Raw genomic sequence first — 23,194 nt, forward strand, 5'->3', positions numbered from 1 at the left:
CTCCTTAGTATCTTTAAGCACCATTTTGTCTTCTGAAAACTACAATGTTAGTTCCTATTTGTGGTCCTATGTTATATCTTTCTTTGTCTTTAGGAGATTCATCACTCTGACCTTCCTCCAAAATTTGATTATGGTAGCATTTACTTTACAAGATGGTCTCAATAAAGATAACTGTGGCAGTCTCTCAAGTGTTTAGTACAGTGCTCTGCACACCGTACGTACTCAGTATTGAGCACATGAATTCCAGTGATCGATTGGTATCTGCTAAGCACTTATGTTCCAAGCACTGTAGTAAACACTGGAGTAGATCCCAGATAATCAAGTGGAGCACAGACCCTGTCTTTCATGGGGTTCCCATCTAGACAATGATGAGTGACTCCCCAAATAACAAAAATTTCAGGAATTCCAAGTTACCTCTGTAGCCGAATCACTAGCCTTTCCTGTTTCTTTTTCCTGCCCGCATTCTCTATTTTTTATTCTTTCTGCTCCTGCTGCCTGTTTTTCGAAACTGGGAACTGTCATCTGCTTCCCACCGTGTCTCATCCCAGATTCCATAAAGCAGGAAAATAGTTATTTTTTTGTTTCGTATTGCAGACATCACTGGAATCATTCAATAGATCGCTAAAGCTGGAGAGATTATCTTGGGAAGATAAACAGTCAGTCAATCGATGGTTTTTATGGGGCACTTACTGTGTGCAGAGCACTGAACTAGCATTTGGGAGAGTACAGTGAAGCAGATCTGGTTCCCTGCCCACCATGACCTTACATTCTTGAGGGGGAGAAAAACATTAATATTGATAGATATATTATGAATATGTTCATAAGTGTTGAAGGTGTGGTGAATACCAAGTGCCCAAAGGGTAGAGATCCAAGTACATAAGATAACTTGTGAGCTTTTCTGTAGATGGACATTACTGTCGGGACCAGAAGTGACCGAAGCATGGGAAAGGCACTGGGCCGTTTAATGAGATGTAATTCATGCACCTTGAGGGTTAAAGACGCTAATTTCCTTGGAGACTCTGGTCTTACTCGTTCCCCTGAGAAAGCAAACACAAAGGACACTGACCATTGGCTCTAAATAAGAGGACTATTTATGGAAAGATAAACTCTTCTTGAACAATTCTCCAATGTATTAGGCATACGCAAGCTTTCTTTCAATATCAGACGTGGACAAATTCTTGCTTCCCCGTTTCAAAGAACCCTAAAAACACTTTTGTATTGAAGACAAACACAATGCAGTTCCCGTTCAGGTTTGCCTGCCACAGATTGACTCTTCCATGACGAAATTTTCCACTGACCTCACGCAAGAGTCCCGTTTGGGTGTTTTGTGATTAAATTCTCTAAGGTTAAGGTATTAAGCCTGCAAGACCTGAGCAATATCAAAAAGGGGAGCTAAGCAGGATTTTAGCCTTCAATAGGCCCACATGCACTCAAAAAACCCACAGTGACGAAGGCAGTTTCAGTCTTGCATTAGGCTTCATTTTTAATTATTCCCTTGCTTGTGGTGAGGACCTCTTCACATATGCAAGTTCTGAATGAAAAGATTCACGCATGACTGAACTTCCCTCCTACACTGTGTGCCTGCAAAGATAGTCGTTCGTTCTCTTATTTAGGGTACCGCAAATTCAAAGTTCTCTAGGCATGGCCTTCTTGTGAACTAGTTTTGATTGAATGGGGCAGGTGATTTTTCATCAGTCAGTCAATTAATGCTGTTTATTGAGTGCTTATTATGTGCAGAGCATTGTATTCAGCGATTGGGAGAGTATGCTGCAATAGAGTTAGCAGATGTATTCGCTGCTCACAACAAGCTTACAGTTTAGAGGGGAGAGACAGACATTAATGTAAGCAATTTATAATATATAATTTCAAGATATGTCATAGGTAATAATAATAATGATGGTATTTAAGTGCTTACTATGTGCTTACTGTTCCAAGCACTGGGGTAGATACAATGTAATCAGGTTGTCCCACATGGGGCTCACACTTTTAATTCCCGTTTTACAGATGAGGTAACTGAGGCACAGAGAAGTTAAGTGATTTGCCCAAGGTCACACAAAAGACAAGTGGCAGAGCTGGGATTAGAACCCACACCCTCTGACACCCTAGCCTGTGCTCTTTCCACTAAGCCATGCTCCTTCTCACAAAGGTGCTGTGGGGTTGAGGGATGGGAGAATATCAAAAAGCCCAGAGGTCCCAGATGCAAGTTCATAAACGATGCAGATGGGAGAGGGAGCCAGGGAAAAGAGGACTTAATTGGGAAAGACCCCTTGGAGATGTCCCCTAAGTAACACCTTGAAGGTTGGGAGAGTGGTGGACTGGCATTTGTGGAGGGGGAAGGAATTCCAGGCAACGGGGAGGATGTGGAAAAGGTTCCAGTGGTGAGATAGATGAGATCAGGGCACAGTGAGTAAGCTGGAGCTAGAGGAGTGAAGTGTGTGGGCTGGGCTATAGCAAGAGATCAGTGAGCTGAGGGAGAATGGGGTGAGCTGATTGAGTGCTTTAAAGCCCATGGCAAGGAGTTTCTTTTTGATGCGGAGGTGGATGGATGGCCACTGGAGGTTCTTGAGGAGTGGGAAGACCTGAACTAAACTTTTTTTAGAAAAATGATCCAAGCAGCAGAATGAAGTATGGACTGGAGTGGGGAGAGACAGGAGGCTGGGAGGTCAGTGAGGAGCTCTAAAATATCTGTGTTGAGGGTGGGGGTTGCCAGGGGGATGTTTTAAGGTTAACAAATTCAGGGCTGCATTGAAATGGATTTTTTTTTTTTTTTTAAAGAAAGCAGCCTGTTCTGGATGAGACTTTGAAAAAAGGATAGAACAGCAGCAGTCCAATTAACCCTGACTTCAGAATTGGGTTCAGTGGTTGCTTTCAGAATTCTTGTTTAGTAAGTCAGACCAACAAGTTAAGGAATTATGTGAAATGCCACATGTTGGAGGGAGATTCTATCTTTGACAGACAACCAAGAGACTGAAAACTCCCAATAAAGCTTTTAGCTTGTCTCTTGAGTTCAGAGAAGAAGGCCCATGGATATAGTTTCTCTGACTTCCCTCCCCTTCTCTCTTGACTTCTAGGAATCCTTCTGGGCTGTCCCGTTGAAAAGTTACCCGTGGAAGCTGTGTTCTCGTTTTCTCAGCCCCTCTGTGTTTCTCTGTCTCGTTTTCTTTTTTTTTTAAATGGTATTTTTTAAGCACTTGGTGCCTGCCTCTCTCACTGCCTCTCTGTGCCTTATGTTATTTCTCTCTCCCTTTTGCTAAATGTTTGTTTTTCACAACTCATTTAAGACTGGCCGCCACATATTGGGCTGTAGGCATTATGGGGGAAAATTTTTTTGAGTTGAAGCTGTGCCCATATGCTTCATAATATTGACCTGAGCCTTTGAAAGAAAGTCCATAATTTCATAAGTGTATAATGAGTAGTGTTGCCTAGTGATTAGACCAAGGGCTTGGGAGTCAGAAGGATCTGGGTTCTAATCCTGGCTCCACCACTTGTTTGCTATGTGACCTTGGGGAGGTCAAGCCTGGTGTGGGCAGGGATTGTCTCTATTGCTGAATTGTACTTTCCAAGCACTTAGTACAGTGCTCTGCATGCAGTAAGCACTCAATAAATACGATTGAATGAATAAACTTCTCTGTGCCTCAGTTACTTCATCTGTAAAATGGGGATTAGGATCGTGGGCCCCATGTGGGACATGGACTGTGTCCAACTGATTAGCTCATATCTGCCCCAGTGCTTATTACAGTGCTTGGTATGTAGAAAGTGCTTAACAAATACTGTTAAAAAATTCCTTTTTTATGGGAAATTTGAAAAGCAGGGCAGACACAAACACTTTTTCCAAGTGTGCCATCGCTCAGGGTACAATGATAGTTCTTTGGAGTGAGGCAGCATCTTGCTTTGTGGAACAGATCTGGGAAGACTTGTTAAAGACTGCCTAGTTGCATTTGATATCAGGAAAAAATTGACTGGAAAAATCATTGTTTCCATGGGCAGCAATTTATGGGGACCCAAAATATAGTTTGAATAGCAGAACCTGCCCACCTGCTGGCTTGAGAGCGAGGGTTGGCGCTAGAGAAGCGGCGCGGCCTAGAGGAAAGAGCACAAGACTGGGTTAATTCTGGCTCTGCCATTTCCTGTTGTGTGACCTTGGGCAAGTAACTTAACTCTGCCTTGGTTTTCTCGTCTGTTAAATGGGATTAAATAGTTCTTCTCCTTCTCCCTCAGATTTCGAGCCTCATGTGGGACAGGTATCAGCCAGTCGGTCAACCAGTCATATTTATCAAGCACTTACTTTTTTTAAAAGGTATTTGATAAGCACTTACTATGTGCCAGGCACTGTATTAAGCCCTGGGATAGATACAAGATGATCAGGTTGGACACAGTCCCTCTCACACACAGGGCTCACAAGCTTAATCCCCATTTTACAGATGAGGTAACTGAGGCACAGAGAAGTTTAGTGACTTGCCCAAGGTCACAGAGCAGGCAAGTGGAGGAGCCGGGACTAGAGCCCAGGTCCTTCTGACTCTCAGGTTTGTGTTCTAGCTGCTAGGCAACTCTGCTTCTCTGTGTGAGAGTACAACATAACACAGTTGTTGATCTATTCCCTGCCCACAAGGAACTTACAGTCTAAAAGACTTGTGGAATACCTACGGTGTCAGGCCTGTTATCCAAGTGAGATCCTGAATTTGAGTCTACTGGTGCTCCAGTGCCTGAGGCTGACCAGCTTTAGCGTGGGATGGATGCATCAAGTGGGGTCTGCAGCTCATAGTTGATCTAAGTCAGAAGGAATGAGAATCTGAAGCAATGTGACCTAATAGAAAGAATCAGAGGATCTTGCGTTCTAATTCTGGCTCTATCACTTGCCTGCTGTGTGACCTCGGTCAAGTCATTTAACTTCTCTGTGCTTCAGTTTCCTCATCTGTAAAACAGGGGTTCAATACCTTTTCCCCCTCCCTATTAGACTACAACCCCCATATAGGTCACAGACTGCATCTGACCTGATTATCTTGAATCTCTCTAACATTCAGTGACAGCGCTGGACACCGTAGTAACGGTTTGACAAGCACTGTTATTGTTGTTATCATTATCATCATTATTATTATTATTTTTATTACTATTATTAAGAACAGGAGCTGAATTTAACAAGGCACATATTGTGCTGCTGTCTCTCAACCCAGTAACACCTGAAGCATTATGATAGGGTCAGGATCCGTCAAACACTCAATCGGTGGTATTCATTCAACACTCACTGTGTGCAAAGCACAGTGTTAAGCGCTTGGGAAATAGAATAGAGTTTGTAGCAATCAAACCCTGCACTCTTTCATAGGAGTCAAAGGTTGGGCCTCTATTTCCATTGACATTGGTGCTTAGGAACCTGGGCCAGTTTCATCCGGTGATGGGGATGGACAAACCAGTCTCAGTCTTGAGATTTCACTAAAAGTAATAATAATGATAACAATTATAGTATTTGTTAAGCACTTACTGTGTGCCAGGCACTGTACTAAGCACCGGGGTAGATACAAGCAAATCGGGTTGGACGCAGTCCCTGTTCCATGTTGGGCTCACAGTCTCGGTCCCCATTTTACAGACGAGGGAACTGAGGCCCAGAGAAGTAAAGTGACTCGCCGTAGGTCACACAGCAGACTTCAAACCTATGATTACAGCGTCACTTACACTCTCTGGTTCCTGCCAGTCCCATTCCCCGGCATGAAGGCCAACAGATGAGAAGCAGCATGTCCTAGTGGATAGAACATGGGCCTGGAAGTCAGAAGGGCCTGGATTCTAATCTCAGCTCCGCCACCTGTCTGCTTGGACAACTTATTTAACTTCTCTATGTCTCGATTACCTTGTCTATAAAATGGGGATTAAGTCTGTGAGCTGCATGTGGGACATGGGCTGTGTCCAACCTGATTAACTTGGATCTATCCCAGTGCTCAGTTCGGTGCCTGGCACCTAGTAAGGACTTAATAACAGCCACTAAAAAAAAAAGAAACGAATGAGTGGACGTGAGTAGGTGGGCAGGGACGTAGAACATTGTAAAAGTGTATGCAAAGGGTTTTTACAGGACACCGATAGTGGCATTCTTGTGCCACAGCGTTCCTTGGTCACTGCAGTGATCTTTCCTTCCCAAGTGAGTCAGGTATTTTCCAGGGTTCCTACTGGGCCTCCCCTCCTCACGGAAAGCCCTAAGCAGTCCTTGGGGCAGAATCCTTCATGGATGATGGCGTAGTCCCGGCAGATATCGCCGACTTATAAAGTCGGAGGATCTTATGGGCGGGTAGGTCAAGGACTATGCCAAGTACCTACTCTAAGGCATTGCATCGAGTGGGTGCTCAATAAATGCTACTTGTACTACTGTTACTGCTATTATTGCAATTACTACTACTTTGACTATTTCTGTTAGGATTTAGGTTTCCTAATTCCCTGATCTGTGCTCTTTCCACAGGATCAATATGAGTTTGAGCTGTAGTGAACCTGCAGAATGTAAGAGAGTGCTACTTTAGAGCTAAATTAGGGCTTTCTCCCATATTGCTCTCAAATCCCAAACTCCAGAATGTATTTTTATAATCCTTTAATAACAATAATAATAATAATGTTGGTATTTGTTAAGCGCTTACTATGTGCAGAGCACAGTTCTAAGCGCTGGGATAGACACAGGGGAATCAGGTTGTCCCACGTGGGGCTCACAGTCTTAATCCCCATTTTACAGATGAGGTAACTGAGGCACAGAGAAGTTAAGTGACTTGCCCACAGTCACACAGCTGACAAGTGGCAGAGCCGGGTTTCAAACCCATGCCCTCTGACTCCAAAGCCCGTGCTCTTTCCACTGAGCCATGCTGCTTCTCATAATGTTTTAACCATTAACCCTGTTTTTCCCTCCAAGTGGCATGTTCTTTAAGGACGGTGCCATTATTATTATTATCATTACAACCTTTACTAAGCAACTGAGAGCTGGGTAAATATAAGATCACATTAAGGCATAGTCCCAGATCCACAAGAGCATCTCAGTCTAAGTGGGGGAAGGCATCAAATAGAACAGGAGAATGGCCTGGAAATACAATGAAAGCAAGCTAATATGAAAGAATAAAGAATGAATGGTGGTAAATAGACCAATTAAATGTAATTGGAGTGGGTAGTCAATCAGTGGTATTGAGTAAACGTCGTCTGTTTGCAGAGTACCGTCCTAAGCGTTTGGGCGAGTAGCCTAAAGTAGAGTTGGTAGACATGATCCCTGCCCACAACAAGCTTAGAGTCTAGAGTGGAATACGGACATTAATGTAAATAAATAAATTAGGGATATGTACACAAGTGTTACACAAGTGTACACAAGGGATATGTACACAGAGAAGCAGCGTGGCGCAGTGGAAAGAGCACGGGCTTTGGAGTCAGGGCTCATGAGTTCGAATCCCAGCTCTGCCACTTGTCAGCTGTGTGACTGTGGGCAAGTCACTTAACTTCTCTGTGCCTCAGTTCCCTCATCTGTAAAATGGGGATTAAGACTGTGAGCCCCACGTGGGACAACCTGATTCCCCTGTGTTTACCCCAGCGCTTAGAACAGTGCTCTGCACATAGTAAGCACTTAACAAATACCAACATTATTATTAAGTGTTGTGGGCCTGAAGAAGGGGTGAATAAAGTGTGCCAATTCAAGTCTAGAGGAGAAGCTTACATTCCTAAGGCTGCTCATTCCTCCAGGCAAACCGTCCAGTCTTTAGTCAATCATTCGTATTTATTGAGCACTTACTGTGTGCAGAGCACTGTACTAAGCACTTGGGAGAGTGCAGTGTAACAGATTTGGTAAACCCCTTCCCTGCCCACACAAATTTCCACAACCTCCCCAGCGTTTCAACAGTCGGCGTGGACTTCACTGCAGGAGTTAACGTGTGGAGGAAGGAGGCTGGTCTGTGTGGCCGGCAGACCCCATGACCTCTGGAGCACCAGTGGCATGAGGTCTTCAAGCTCATGTGACATGCTTTCCAAGATTTCAAGCATAGAACTCTTCTGTATGTTCCCAAGGACCTAACTCAGTGCTCTTCACCCAGTGGACTCGGTTAATTCTGGCGATGGTGTTAGAATGTGGTTTTGTGATTGCTTCCCTCATTTTCCTCAGCAGACTCTCTAAAAACTCCCAACTCCATGCTATTCTTGAGAAGCAGCGTGGCTCAGTGGAAAGAGCACGGGCTTTGGAGTCAGGGCTCATGAGTTCGAATCCCAGCTCTGCCACTTGTCGGCTGTGTGACTGTGTGCAAGTCACTTAACTTCTCTGTGCTTCAGTTCCCTCATCTGTAAAATGGGGATTAAGACTGTGAGCCCCACGTGGGACAACCTGATTCCCCTATGTCTACCCCAGCGCTTAGAACAGTGCTCGGCACATGGTAAGCGTTTAACAAATACCAACATTATTATTATTATTCAGTGAATATCTTGAAATCATTAGAGGACCTCTCACCTGAGAAAGATTAAGGAGACCCTATTGCAAAAACTCTGAAGCCATTGAATGGAGATCTGATTTTGCCCTTGAAGGGTCAGTTGCTCTGTGGGTTTTTTTGAGGTCTGTGTAGGTTGGCTTTACCAGTTCTCGATGGATTCCTTAGCCAGGCTGTCCTGAATCGCCAAGCCTAGATGTTTTTTTTTCCCTACTATCACATCCCCTCTCCCTGTCAAACTACCATTGTCTTGGCCAAAACAGCGATTGCTGTTTAAGGACTTGTGTTGATGCAAAATTAGATCTAATCCAGTTACGCCAGCACACCAAACAGGTGTCCTATTCAGTTGGTGATGTAAACTTATTTCCTTGTGTGTATGCTGTGAGCAACTTCATCAGTGGGTTTGTGGTGGAGGGGAGAAGGGAGAGTTCAAGAGGTTGAATGAGGACGCCCTGTCAGGGAGTGGAGTCCAAATTCTGAACCAAGGAGGGAAATTGCAAGGAGACAACTTTATGTTTCTAATCCTAAACCTTTCTTTTCATACCCTGGTTTCGAATGGAGAAGCGGTATGGCCTAGTGGATAGAGTGCGGACCTGGAAGTCAGAAGGACCTGAGTTCTAATTCCAGCTCTGCCACTTTCTGCTGTGTGACCTAGAGGAAGTCACTTCACTTCTCAGTGTTTTGGTTACGTCATCTGTAAAATGGGGATTGAGACTATGAGGCAAATGCAGCACCTTGACAAAGACTGATCTTTACCTGATCAAGGTGTGAAATGGAGTGTCAGTCACCTACAGGTCTTTCTAGCCAGTTCCATATGTAAGGATAGAGCCTCTTATGAGTGTAATCTTTGAATATGAAAGACACACACACATAAGCAAGCATACGTGCACACACACACACACACACACACACATACCGCTTTTCCCCTCTCCACCCCATTCCTCAAATGAGGCTTAGTGGGAGATAAAACAACACAAAAACAACTCTCCCAGTGCCTAAAATTTCTTCCTAGTACTGAACTCTTGAGAGAAGGAGTGACTCTCTCAGAACACTAGGGAGATTTTTAGTGCATCTGGGCAGTAGAAGGGGCTAGGAAAGATGCCCTAAAACCCACCTGCCTCTCACTCACTCGAAACAAGTTTATTAGAGGCTCATATATGTACGTTCTATGCATATGGGGTTATAAATTAATAGGAAATTCGAAAAATGGAGACAAGGATATCTGGCTGGCAAAGGTTAAATTTTGGGCACTCATTTGGGAAGTAATGTCAATTGTGCATTTTCTTTCAGTTGGTTCTTGTACACGGGTAAGATCTCACATTATTTCTTTGTTCATCCATTCATCATCCATCCAATGTCCGTCCATCAATCCGTACTCAGTACACTAAATTTAATATTTAGCGCTATCTATTTATGTGCAGAGCACTATATTAAGCACCTATCTTGGGCAGAGTACTGTTCTGACCACCTACTAAGAACACAGCACTTACTCAAGGACTTCCTATGCTCAGAGAAATGTGCCAGGAGCTTACTGTACACAGAACACTCTACCAAGAGCCTGTTTATGCAAAGCACTATCCTGGGCATCTACTGTATACATAGCACAACAGAAGTAAAGATTTGTGCCTTAGGAGTTTACAATCCAATGGGAAAACAGGTGGATATAAATAGTCTCTATGAAGTGGGGAGGAGATTCAACTGAAATACCAAGAGTCTGGAGCGTCATCTTTTAGTACCAAGGAGAAATGCATGTGATGCTGGGTCTAAAAGGAGGGAGAACAGCTATTCAATTTCCATTTTGCACATGAGGGAACTAAAACACAGAGAAGTGAAGCGACTTGCCCAAGATCACACAGCAGATAAGTGGTGAAGCTAGGATTAGAACCCAGGATCTCTGACTTCCAGGCCCAGGCTCTTTCCACTAGGCCACACTGCTTCTCACTTCAGAGCATTCTACTAAGTGCTTGGGAGAGTATAGTACAAAAGAGTTGGTAGACACATTCTCTGTCCACAAGGAGCTTACAGTCTAGGCCCTAGAGATATTGTAGTAGAGGTTTATCTGGCTTGCAAATAATGGTGCTGATAGGGAGATTATATCCTCCAGTTTGTCTCTTTGCAGGTTTATCCACTTGGAACGTGAATTTTATTAGGCCAAAAGAGAAGGAGGCATCCTGGTGGGTGAGGTGAAAGAGGTCAGAGATTCAGAAATCTTGTGGAAGTGGCACTGGGGGCCAGGTTGAAAAGATATCACAGGGTCCAGAGAGGCAGGAGTCTGTGAAGAAGCACAAGGAACCAGATGAGGTGGAAGTGGAAATTGGAGCTAAAAGATAGATGGGGATTCTATTATATGAATCTGAAAGGCATTTTGACCATAATCTGACATTAATGTTAATGCCTGTCTCTCCCTCTAGACTGTAAGCTCATGTGGGCAGGGGATGTGTCTGTTTACTGTTATATTGTTCTCCTAAGTGCTTAATACAGTGCTTTGCACACAGTAAGCTCTCAATAAATATGACTGAATGAATGAAGAGGCTAAGAACTGGGAGCTCAACACTGCTTGGGGAAGATTGGCTATTTCCTTTTGATTTCATGGTCTTGATTTGGCCCCAGCTTCTCTTCTTGGGAGGCTTTTCCTTTTCTCCTCCTCTTGTTCTACTCTCAGATAGTCATCTGACTGCTGGGTGACCTTGGCCAAGTCCATTACCCTATCTCTGCCTCAATTTCCTCATCTGTAAAAATGGAAATTCAATACCTGTTTTCCCTCCTACTTAAACTGTGAGCCCCATGTGGGGCAGGCACTGTGTCTAATCTGATTATCTTGTATCTATCTAGTGCTTACTACAGTGCCTGGCACACTGTAAGCACTAAACAGATACTACATTTATTATTATTAAAATCTAAATTTAGCAGATTTGGTTCAGTAAAAGAGGGGGGCACTTGAGTTATATGAATGATCAAAGCTTAAAAGATTCACTCTGGACTCAATCATCTGAATCCTTCAGGGTCCCTAAATCTTTTTCAACTGAATAATCTAACTTTTGAAGCCAAAGTGTATTTTTGGAGCCTGAATTATTCATCCAGGACTGAACGATTCGGTTGTGTGGTTGACCTCAGGTTGGATTATGCTGCGATTCCTACAGAGGTTCCACACATCGTATTTATTGCTTACTGTGTACAGAGCTCTGTACTAAGTACTTGGGGGAGTAAAATACAACAGTAGCACAGACATGTTCTTTGCCCACAATGAGGACTAATGTTGGGGCCTAGCCAAAACTGCTATTCCCGAAACGGGTGTGACACTTGAAGAAATAATGCTCCCTGGCTAGTGCATCTGGAGATCAATCTCCCTGCTAACCCTCAGCTCCTGGTTTCATTCATTCAGTCATATTTATTGAGCACTTAGTGTGTGCAGAGCACTGTGCTAAGTGCTTGGGAGAATACAATATAACAATAAACAGACACATTCCCTGCCCATTCCCTGTCAGAAAGCTGGCCATAGCAGGCAAGAAAGTGGGCTTTTAGGGTGAGGCTCTCTGTCCTCTGGTAATCCTCTCCTCAAGGTGAGTCTGATGAGTTTGTTAACTCTTGTCCTTGATGCCATGAATCCATTGGTTGAAAGTTCCTACCTCTGTTTTTCCACCTGACAGGAGGTGACCAAGGCAGTGCAGCCTCTCCTCCTGGGGCGAATCATTGCCTCCTATGACCCAGACAACGCTCACGAACGCTCTATCGCGTACTACCTGGGCATCGGCCTGTGTCTTCTCTTTATTGTGCGCACCCTGTTGCTGCACCCTGCCGTTTTTGGCCTCCATCACATCGGAATGCAGATGAGGATCGCCCTGTTCAGTCTGATTTACAAAAAGGTAATTGGTTGGTCCAGCTGGAGAAAGTCCAGCCTGGCAGGGAAGCATTACTGGGTCCGAGCTGCGCACCATGCTCTCCCCACAGGATCTGAGTTGGAAGATCTGAATTTTCAAGGAGAAGGAACCAGCAGATGAGACTGGACTGAGAGAGAAGGGGAGAGCCAAGGTTTCCTGAGAGCAGTCGAATAGCGGAGGGAGGAGGTGGTCGCCGAAGGCCTTGACACCCCTGTGGGTTTCTTAATGTGTGCAAGATGTTGGGAATGAGAGATGGGAGGGTTGGAATCTCGTGATATCTGGGTAGACCATGTAGAACAGAAGAGTTACAACCTGGGTTGTTAGGTGTTAAGCCCAAGAAGGAGCATGGCCTAGTGGATAAAGCACAGGCCTGGGAGTCAGAAGGATCTGGGTTCTCATCCTGGCTCTACCACTTGTCTGCTGGGTGACCTTGGGCAAGTCACTTCATTTCTCTCTGCCTCAGAGACCTAGTCTGTACAATGACGATTAAGACTGTGAGGCCCATGAGGGACAGAGACTGTGTCCAACCTGACAACATTGTATCTATTCCAGCACTTAATACACTGCCAGAAACATAGTAGGTGCTTAGGAATTACATTTTAATGGAAGCGTAGCCAATATATCATTTATATTTGTTGAGGGGTTACTATGTGCAGAACACTGTACTAAAGGCTTGGGAGAGTACACTGTACCAGAGTTGGTAGACACGTTTCCTCCCCACAGTTAACGCTTTCGGTTTTCCTCTTGTAAAACTTAGTTATTGAGCGAGGACAGAGCAAAGGAGCCCTGAAGTGGAAAAGCAGAAGCCGGGAGAGGGACTGGGCCATAGTGTGGATAGTAAAAACGTGATTCAATCAGACAACCGGGCAGTTATGCAGACATCAGCATTCCCTGGTCTGGTTCTGAGGTGCAGCGAGGGGAAGAGGGTTGGGAAATAATAATAGTAATAATAATGATGGTGGTATATGGTAAGCACTTACTCTGTGCTAAGCACCGGGGTAAATAAAGTCAGATTATGCACAGCCTCTATCCCACAGGGAGCTCTTGGTCTAACGGGGAACACGTATTTAATCCCCATTATATAGATGAAGGAACTGAAGCCCAGATAAATCAAGTGACTTGCCCAAGGTCACCCAACAGGCGAGTGACAGAGCCAGGATTAGAATCCAGGTATCCTGACTTTCAGTCCTGTGGTCTTTCCACTTTCCATCCAATGTTCTCCCTGCAGATGTTGGACTTGTGCTAGAGGCTCAGTTTGCATGTGGAGGTAAAAAAAAAAAAATAGAAAAAGAAAGCATTTTTCCTCTATCGAAATCGATGCAACACATGCACTTGCCCCACTCAGACGCAACTACTGATTTTCACCATTTGGCCCAGCCTAGGGGAGGCTACCTCACCAAAGTTCCTGTTAGGCCACCAATCAGCCTCCACAATCGGCTGACCTGGCCTTATCTCTGGGGGCCACCCAGGAGGAGGAAAAGACACCTGGGATCAAACAGGACATTGTGGTTTGGAAACGTTTGCCTAGTGCAGACTCAACTCCAAAGGTTAAAATAATAGGCCAACATTCCTTTTCACTTCTTGGTACTTCATCTTCTCCCCTGTCTTACAAGATCACAGTTAGAAAGTACCCGATGGCCATTAGTATCAGTAGCAGGACATGTTTCAACCATATTTGTACCAACTCATAGCCAGATTTCTTTTATGGGCCTGGAATCCCACAATCATCAATTTTGATCATTGATCCTGGTTTCTCCATTTTCAAGGGGTTTTGGTTCCTCTAGACCCTGACGACCTACATTTTAGAGCTCTCAGATTTCTCCAAGTTTCCTCAAATTTGATACAGTGTTATTTAAGCTCCTCTCAATGTGAGGCAGTTGGGAATGAATCTTCTGGATCCCTCATCCCCCTCCTGAGTGTGGGTGCTAGGTAGAGGGACTTCAACAACCTCCATGGCATAAGACCCTGACAGTTACTGAAGCACCCCGAATAAAAATCAGGGGCCGAATGCGGCCTTTAGAATCACTGCTAGGGAGAACACTGTGAAGGAAAATTGCCCCTTTGTCTTGCCTTTCGACCACCATTGCCCCTAATCAAAGTGGACGCTGTGCCATATAATTGTGATTAATTGTAGTAACAGTAGACTTTGTCCCTGCTGGTAATGTGACACATTTTTTATAAGCTGTTGGGCAGTGAGTTCGATATTCCCCTCTGGTGAACTTGCAGAACCCTCAAATGGGGAACTATATATCTAGAGGCCGACTGGCAGCCTGAGCTCTCACTTCTCTTCCTACCTGTGAAAGGTGCCTGGTGCCCAATCTGATCTGTCTGTTTGTGGTGGCTTAGGTCCAAGCGGAAAGGGGCCCTGGCGGGATCACAAGTACTCTAGGTGGATTTAGAAGACACAAGCCACTGTCGCGGCATGCCGGGGCCCGTCTGACGGAAAATGATGGGTGGTTGCGGAGCTGGGAAGCCAATGGGGAGGGAGGGACTGGGATATGGCTGTTTGGCTGGTCCTAAACCATTCACGCTTGCAAAGTGGTAAATGTGCAGATGAGCTTATGAGGATTAAGAATCTGAAATGGATCTTCCAAAGTCGCTGAGACAACGGCCTAGCCCAAAGCGGGCAGGAGGAAAGGGAGACTTGGAGTGCCCTGGGAGATTTAGGGTTGCATAGACTTAGAGGACTGAAAGAATCCGATTCACCGTCTACGCCGATCTGACTTGCTGGATAATCGTCAACTCCCACCTTCGCCTTCGGCTACATAGACACGGGCCATTTCCTCATTTAAAAAAATGCAGGCACTTCCAAGATCCCAGCAATCATCCTCCTTGGTTTCGAAGAACCAGTTGTCATCTATCTAATGGCAGATGGTGGGAGCCGATAGGTGGGGGGTAGCTGGTAGCTATCGATTCTTCCGTTGCCTAAGGGAAGTTCTTAAGTCACAGTGAATCCCTGCAGAAGCCTTGCATCATGAAGGAGAAGCAGAAAAACCAATCAATCATATTTAAGGAGCTCCTTCTAGGTGCAGAGCACTGTACTAAGCGCTTGGGAGAATACAATATAATAGAGTTGGTAGAAATGTTCCCTGCCCACGGCTCATTGTGGGCAGGGAATGTGACAGTTTATCATTATATAAGTACTCTCATAAATGCCTAGCACTATTTTTCACACAGTGAGTGCTCAGTAAATATGACTGAATGAATGAACAAGCTTACAGTATAGGCGTGGAAAAAGACATGGATGATTCAGGTTCCAGCCCGTGTACCAATCTGCATTGGATTCAGTTCATCAGTGATCAGTTTGGAGGAGTCTAGAACAAGAAGTAATTCAAGAAGAGAGGTGAATGTGCCTTGTAGGCTGTCAAATAGCTCTACTGGGCATGTCTGAAATTTTGACAGGGTCAGCTAGCCGGACCTCCCAGGTGATGGTCTAAGGTTTGTCAAAGTCTCTCACCTTTCCAGGCCAACCCTCACGAAAACTTTGATGATGTGGATAGCGTGTCAGTAAGGCAGATGACAGTGATGGGAATCATCACTGTTCTGTCTGGAGAAATTACCTTAAGGGCTAATCTTTTTTTCTCTTTTCCTCCTTCTGCAGACTTTAAAATTGTCAAGCCGAGTCCTGGATAAAATAAGCACCGGACAGCTCGTTAGCCTTCTTTCAAACAACTTGAACAAATTTGATGAAGTATGTTTTTGCTGATTTTATCTTTGTGCGTGACGTGTCGTAGGCATAAAAGAGAGTGAGCCGAAGTCTTCATGCAACTGGTTCATTCTGATTAGTTCTTCCAGGGTTTTTCACCCAGTGATATCAGCACCATTGGAGGTGCTTCTTAGTCCACTAGGGGGACTTGGGCCCAGTGCTTTGAGGGAAATAATTATAGTTCTTGGTTTACTAACAGAGGATTAGTGTATCTGTTGGCCATCTTGAAGGATTTAAATAGTTATTGGGTCCCCAGAGTAAGAGTCCATTTTTTGTTTTTTTCTTTTATGATATTTGTGAGGTGCTTAGGTGCCAGGTACTGTACCAAGTGCTGAACTAGATACAAGCCAATCAGGTTGAACACAGTCCCCATCCCCGTTGGGACTCCCGGTCTTAATCCCCATTTTACAGATGAAATAACTGAGGCCCAGAGAAGTGAAGTGACTTGCCCAAAGTCAAATAGCAGACAAGTAGTGGAGCCGGGAATAGAACCCAGCCCCCTCTGACTCGGAGGCCTGTGTTCTATCCACTAAGCCCCGCTGCATCTCTGTTAAAATTTGCTCTGCTCTTGTAGGTTTTTGAGTTCACTATTACTACTCCCCCTTTTCTCCCACTCCTACCCCAGGCCTATGATGGGACCAACTACCCCAAAGTGTATTTCTTTCTCAATGGCAGAGCAGCTGCATCCCTCTTTTTCCCAGTTGGTCTGCAATCCAGACTTGGAAAAGCTGAGTGTCTCAGCACTAACACGTGGTATAAGTGGGAACATGTGGTAACACGTGGGAAATTCTAAATATCTGGGTACTTAATAATGGCAGTAACAGCATTTATTGAACAAGCTTGCTCTGTGCTGGGCGTTATACTAAGTGAATGCCAAATAAGTACACTCAGACACTTAGCTCCCTCCCTTGCAAGCACAATTCACCCTCAGTGGGTCTACACTGATGTGTGGCATGTCAATCGGAAAAAGTCAGTGAAAACTTTTGCCCTGGGCATATTTCCTGATGCTCAAGGCCCAGCCTAGAGTAATGGTGATCTTGGCTCACATGAATGCAACTCCCCATAAGGAAGTCTTCACCAGTAGCCAAGGCTTCAAGCCCATTCTTAGAAAACTGATGTTCGGACATTACCTTGATTGAAGGGAAGTGTCATCAGTTTCTCTACACCGGGGACATTATGTTAAAGGAATCCTAGGGTCTGGAGAATCTCGAGATAAGGGAAGGAAGCTGGGAGCTTTCAAGATCTCTTGGGCATCAATTCCCTGCTGGACTGTAAGCTCCTTGAGGTAGAGATTGGGTCAGTCATCTCTACTGTACACTCGCAAGTGTTTAGCACTGTGCTCTGCACACAATAAGTGCTCAATAAATTCCAATGATCAGTTGATTGATATGGATTCCTAGGCCAGTCAAGGAGGCTCTACCATATCTTCTTTGCTCCTTCTCCACCAACCCAGCCTACCATCTTCAAATTAAACAAAGATCTCTCATTGTGAATCGAGTCCCTTCCATTGACTGTCCCTTTCAAGCCACTGAATGTTTGCTCATGGAGACAGGTCTCCTGTTCTCTCCCATTCTCTCTTGTTCTCGAGTGAGTTGTTCAGGCTACCTGATGCTGACAGAGTCAGAGTGTCCTGTCTTCCCGAGTCTCTGAGGATGTGCTGATTTAGTCTCTTCCAAGATTCAGCACCAGAATCAGTCTGCACATCCACCCTATAGCCTTCCTAAAATTCAGGGCAAGCTTGGGGCTTAGTGTTTCCATTTGGAGAAGCAGCATGGCCTAATGGAAAGAGCATGGACCTGGGAGACAGGAGACCTACTTTCTAGTCCCAGTCGTGCCATTTGTCTGCTCTGTGATCTTGGATAAGTCACTTAACTTCTCTGGCTTCGGTTACCTCATCTGTAAAATGGGGATTAAGGCTGGGAGCCCCACATGGGATAGGAACCGTGTCTAACATCTAACCCTGTACTTAGTACTGGCACGTAGGAAGCACTTAACAAATACTATTAAAAAAAAAAATTGGTGCCTTCCATATTGAGGGAAAACCTCTCCCCAGAGTCCAACCTGAAGATGCTAGGATTAGACATCTGCCCCTTGGGAAAATTCATTTAATCATTCATTCAATTGTATTTATTGAGTGCTTACTGTGTTCAGAGCACTGTACTAAACACTTGGGAGAGTACGGTGTAAGGTGCATTCCCTTCCCACGATGAGCTTAAAACCTTGAGGGGGAGACAGACATCAATATAAATAAATGAATTATAGATATGGACATAAGTGCTGTGGGGCTGGGAGGGTGCCTGGCACATAATAAGTGCTTAACAAATACCATTAATATTCCCTCTAGACTGTAAGGTGGTTGTGAGTAGTGAATATGTCCGTTAATTGTTATACTGTATTCTCCCAAGTGTATAATATGGTGCTCTGCACACAAAGTGCTCAATAAATAGGATTGAATGAATGAAGGGGGAGATGAATAAAGGGATCCACTTGGACATACAGGATGTGTGCACATGGCCAGACTGCACCCCCGGCTCCCACCTCCAGTCTTGTCATCAGCTCCCAGCTGCCAAGGTGCTGGGAACTAAGAAATCATTCATTCAATCAGATTTATTGAGCGCTTACTATGTGCAGAGCACTCTACTAAGCGCTTGGAAAGTATAATTCAACAATAAAGAGAGACAATCCCTGCCCACCCCAGCCATGATCCGCACCAGCTGCTTCTGCTTCCATCTGTCCGTCCATCCTCCGTCCATCTGTCCCGGGAGCCTCACACGCGGACGGGTTTGTGTGTCTCCCCACAGGGTCTGGCGCTGGCCCATTTTGTGTGGATCGCGCCTCTCCAGGTGATGCTGCTGATGGGGCTGCTGTGGGATCTGTTGCAGGCCTCCGCCTTCTGCGGCTTGGCAGTCCTCGTCGTCCTTGTCCTCTTCCAAGCCTGGCTGGGGCACAGGATGATGAAGTACAGGTAACCTGCCAGCTTTCGGGGCTGCTTTCTGGCCGGATTTCTCGCAGGAGCACGGCAGTATGGTAGATTGAGGCCCCTCTCTAAAGGGCTCAGATTGAGACTCAGGTGACACATTGGGGAAGTGCCTCCTTTTTCCTTCCCAGAACTTCTGGAGATTGTAGAAACATTGTATCTATTTATCTTCATTTTATCTAATCACTGTCACCTTTCATTACAATTATGTGCATGTAGGTAAGTGTAATAGGTAGGCTTCGTTGAATGTTAGATCCTGCTATCTCTAAATCCAGACGCAAAACCCGCCTTTAACTTCAGCCTGTTCTTACAGAGACAGAAGAGCCGGAAAGATAAATGAGAGACTTGTGATCACCGCAGAAATTATTGAGAATATCCAATCCGTTAAAGCCTACTGTTGGGAGGAAGCAATGGAAAACATGATTGAAAGCCTCAGAGAGTAAGTGAACATCTTGCAGATTCCCTTGCATCTACGCTCCTAATGTAAAGATCCTGGATTAGTTAGGAATTAATTCTCTTTAAAAAATGGGTTGGGAGAAAACTCTAATTTTCCATGCATGTGTGTGTGTGAATATACATATGTACATATGTGTATGTAATATATGTTTATATATATACACAAATGATTATTTATCAATCAATCAGTAGTATTCCCTCTGAACACAGTAAGTGCTCAGTAAATACCACTGATTAATTGATTGAACAATTGATTACTTACTGCCTGTAGCAGCATATTGGTTGTTTGGGAAAGTACATAAAAGTAAAAGACCCTGTCCTCAAGGAGTTTGCAGTCTGATGAGGGAGCCGAAAAATCAGGGAGACGCACGAATGTAAACGAAACTAAGATTCAGTGGAGTCGTTACATCAAGTGGTAGCAGTCACTCTGTTTCACTGTAAAAGACTAAGGAAATTTATTTCGTTAATGGCAGTCAATCCTTTTTTCCCAGTTCAAAGTCATCACTATTTATCCCTAATTGGAGAATGCCATGAGGTTTTCTAGCGCATCGCTGCACCTGATTAAAGTGAAACGTAAAAAATAGATTTTTATGTTTCTCTCCCAGAAAATTATTTAAACTAAGCCATTTGCAAGACTTGTCACGTGTCTTTAGTACTAACACATTCAGTACCTGCTTGTTTTATTGATCATGGTTGTTCTTCAAACTCAAAGATGTCACCACTGAGGATGAACTTTGGGTGTGAGGGTGACTAAAAGGCTATTATGAGGTAGACAGATGAGGCTTCACTGTCTACACACAAGGACAGTCCATTGTTGTGCTGTGGTGTTGCTGTGTCTGTAGCTTGGAATGTCTGGCACTATTTTCACTTTTACCTCTTTGCATCATCATCATCTCAGAGCTTTTGCTTAAAGTGAGTCACTCTTTTCTTGATTGCAGTGTGTCATGATGGTCTGTCTGCTACATTTCTCTCCCAGTTTTCATTTTGGTGTCATATTGTCTGAGGTTTCTCTTTACTGTGTCCTTAATATGTCTTCTCTGGGTGCCTTTTTCCAGTTTCAGCTTCGTTTGAGTATCCTTCTGCCATCCATCCTCTAGACTGTAAGCTCGTTGTGGGCAAAGTCTACCAACTCTGTTATATTGTACTCTCCCAAGCAACTAGTACAGGGCTCTGCAATCAGTATGCACTCAATAAATACTATAGATTGGATGACTGTTTGATCCATCCTTCTTACATTTCCCACCCAGTAAATCTGTACTGAGGTTAGTAGCACTTCAGTGCTAGTAGTCTGACTTCATTTCAGGACTTTATTGTTCACGACCTTGTCTTGCCTCTTGATGCTGAGGATGCTAGATTTCAAATGAAGGTGGTAATAATAATGTGCCAAGCACTGAATTAAGTGCTGGGGCAGATTCAAGATAATCAGACCCCAAGTGGAGCTCACTCTCTAAGTAGGAGGGCGAACAGGTATTGAATCCTCATTTTGCCATTGAGGGATCTGAGGCCCAGAGAAGTGAAGAGACTTGACCAAGGTCACACAGCAGACAAGTGGCACAACGCAGAATAGAACGCAGGTCCTCTGAATCCCAGGCCCGGGCTCTTTCCACTAGGCCATGCTGACAAAGAATACGGTGCCTGGGAGCAGTCGAGGTCTTGCAACTAGAGGGAAAGTTGGACGAGACTGCACTTTGGTAGAACTTCTGTTTAGTCTGAAGCCTCATGTTACACTGTGACCATAGTTTCAGTGACAGTAGCCCAAAGGATGTGCTAGCCTTTGGAATGTGCTTTTCTATTTCCACGTCTGCCATTGCGCCATTAGTATGCTATCCAAGCATCAGAATTCTGGGACAGCATTTAGTTCCTTTTTAGATCTGTGATTTCAGGTTCAGTTTCCTTAACTGATACATTACTTCTGGTGTCAAGATTCTTATCTGTCCCCTAGTTCCTACGTGCCTTTGGAGAGCTGTTTACAATCATTCGTGTGTCTGCCTGAGTGTGTGCCTCTAACCCTCATTATCCTGCTAGAGCAAATCTTCAATAATTGCTTATAGGACTTTCTTTGATGTTCCTAAGCATATTGAGTTAGAAGAGTTCCTTTGGGGATCAGAAGCATATTTTAATGCCAGGGCTCAGATCCCTTGTCAAATCCCCCAGCTTGGATGCACAGAATAGATGAAACTGAATGGATTCAGTAAACCCATTTAAGATTGGCAGCTTAAATGGAGCCTCATGTGAATCAGGGACTGTGTTCAAACCGATTTGCTTGTATTCACCCCAGTGCTTTGTACAGTGTCTGGTGCATAGTAAGTGCTTAACAAATACCATTATTATTATTAAGGACTGACTCTGGGTGATTTCTCCCAGTCCCTTCTCAACCCTGGATAGGTATAAGTGTTGGGAGTGTTGCGGGGGAGGGTGGTGTATTTGTTTAATTTGTCCTCTGCTGCTCCATTGGGATGCAGGGTGTCACTATATGACTTGAGGGAATGTGAAAACTCATTTATAGCCTGCCTACCTCCCTTTTTCCCTCCCTTCTTCCCTCCTGTTTTCTCTCCCTTCTTCCCCCACTTCTTCCCTCTTTCCCTCTGTCCTTCACAGCCCCAAAGCGTGGAGGAGAAGAGTACGGCCAGGAAACTCCATTTGGTCATGGTGGTCTCCCTGACTCTTATTTCCTGTTACGAACCCCAGACAAAAGGCCATAGCTGCCTGACTGAGCATGTGCAGCAAACCGAATCCCCTCATAGCTCCCTTTTCTCTCTGCTGTCCCTCTGACTTAGTGGCAATAAAATGGTGCCACCACTCAGAGCTCTGTATACTGTCACCTGCATTGCAAGTCATGTGAGGGGATCCACTGGGTGGCCCCACACAGGCCTGGGCTTCAAGAAATGTGGCCTTGGCTGAAAGTCATGGGGATCTGTCCTCACCAACAAGGATTTAGGGTTGTGTACTTGCATATTCAAGGGTGCCTCCTGATTGACTCAGGAGCTTACCTGATTGACAGCTGTTCCTTGGGGAGTGCTAATTCATTCACTCATTTAATCATATTTATTAAATGCTTACAGTGTGCAGAGCACTGTACTAAGCGTTTGGGAAAGTACAACAATCAACAGTGACAATACCTGCCAACCATGAGCCGGGAGGAGAGGGTGGAGAAGAGCAAAGGGAGCAAATCAGGGTGACGCTGAAGGGAGTGGGAGATGAGGAAAAGAGAGGCTTGGCGCTACCCTGCCCCTTCCACCCAATTGCCAGCCCACCAGGACTCAGCTGTCTTGACTCAAGGAGTAGAAAAACTCCCTGGCCCTCAAACAGACATGTCCAAAGCAGTGTTTCCTAGGTGGGTTGAAAGGCAGGACTAATGGTGTATTTTTCCAAATTGTTTATTGCCTGTTCAACTTTAGTTTTCATTCCAAAGTTTGATTTAGCACAGCGCTCTAAACACAGTAAGCGCTTAATAAATTGGATTGAATGAATGAATGATTTGAAGTCTAAAATTAGATTTGTTTCATGCAGCTGCAGGTCAAAATAGGACTTCCCCACCTGAAGTCCTCTAGACTGTAAGCTCACTGTGGGCAGGGAGTGTGTCTTTTAGGCTGTGTACTTTCCCAAGTGCTCAGTAAAGTGGTCTGAACAAAATAAGCCCTCAATAAATTGACTGACGATTGGCTGACTGAAAACTCCCTTTCTAAAAGCCTATTCAAGCCTCTTTACCTTCAGCAGGGCTGACCATAATGAACGCTTTATGGCCTAGAGCAGTGGC

The 23,194-nt window shown here is 44.7% G+C and overlaps 1 protein-coding gene and 1 long non-coding RNA gene across 3 annotated transcripts in view; one reads left to right on the forward strand and one right to left on the reverse strand.

The window, feature by feature from the left end:
* CFTR (CF transmembrane conductance regulator) overlaps window positions 1-23,194 on the forward strand; it is a 188,949-nt gene that overhangs the window by 45,044 nt on the left and 120,711 nt on the right. For both annotated transcript variants that reach the window (XM_039913194.1, NM_001242734.1), the window contains 4 exon segments: window positions 12,068-12,283; window positions 15,900-15,989; window positions 18,806-18,969; window positions 19,295-19,420. In XM_039913194.1, the coding sequence (XP_039769128.1) occupies window positions 12,068-12,283; window positions 15,900-15,989; window positions 18,806-18,969; window positions 19,295-19,420 (596 nt within the window).
* On the reverse strand, window positions 931-4,777 carry LOC103170916. The gene is made up of 3 exons (XR_486483.3): window positions 4,645-4,777; window positions 4,036-4,080; window positions 931-1,037 (listed from the first exon to the last, which is right to left on the reverse strand). It is a non-coding gene; the product is annotated as an uncharacterized LOC103170916 (long non-coding RNA).

The sequence above is a fragment of the Ornithorhynchus anatinus genome, chromosome 10, assembly GCF_004115215.2.
Source record: "Ornithorhynchus anatinus isolate Pmale09 chromosome 10, mOrnAna1.pri.v4, whole genome shotgun sequence".
In the NCBI taxonomy this organism is placed as follows: domain Eukaryota; kingdom Metazoa; phylum Chordata; class Mammalia; order Monotremata; family Ornithorhynchidae; genus Ornithorhynchus; species Ornithorhynchus anatinus.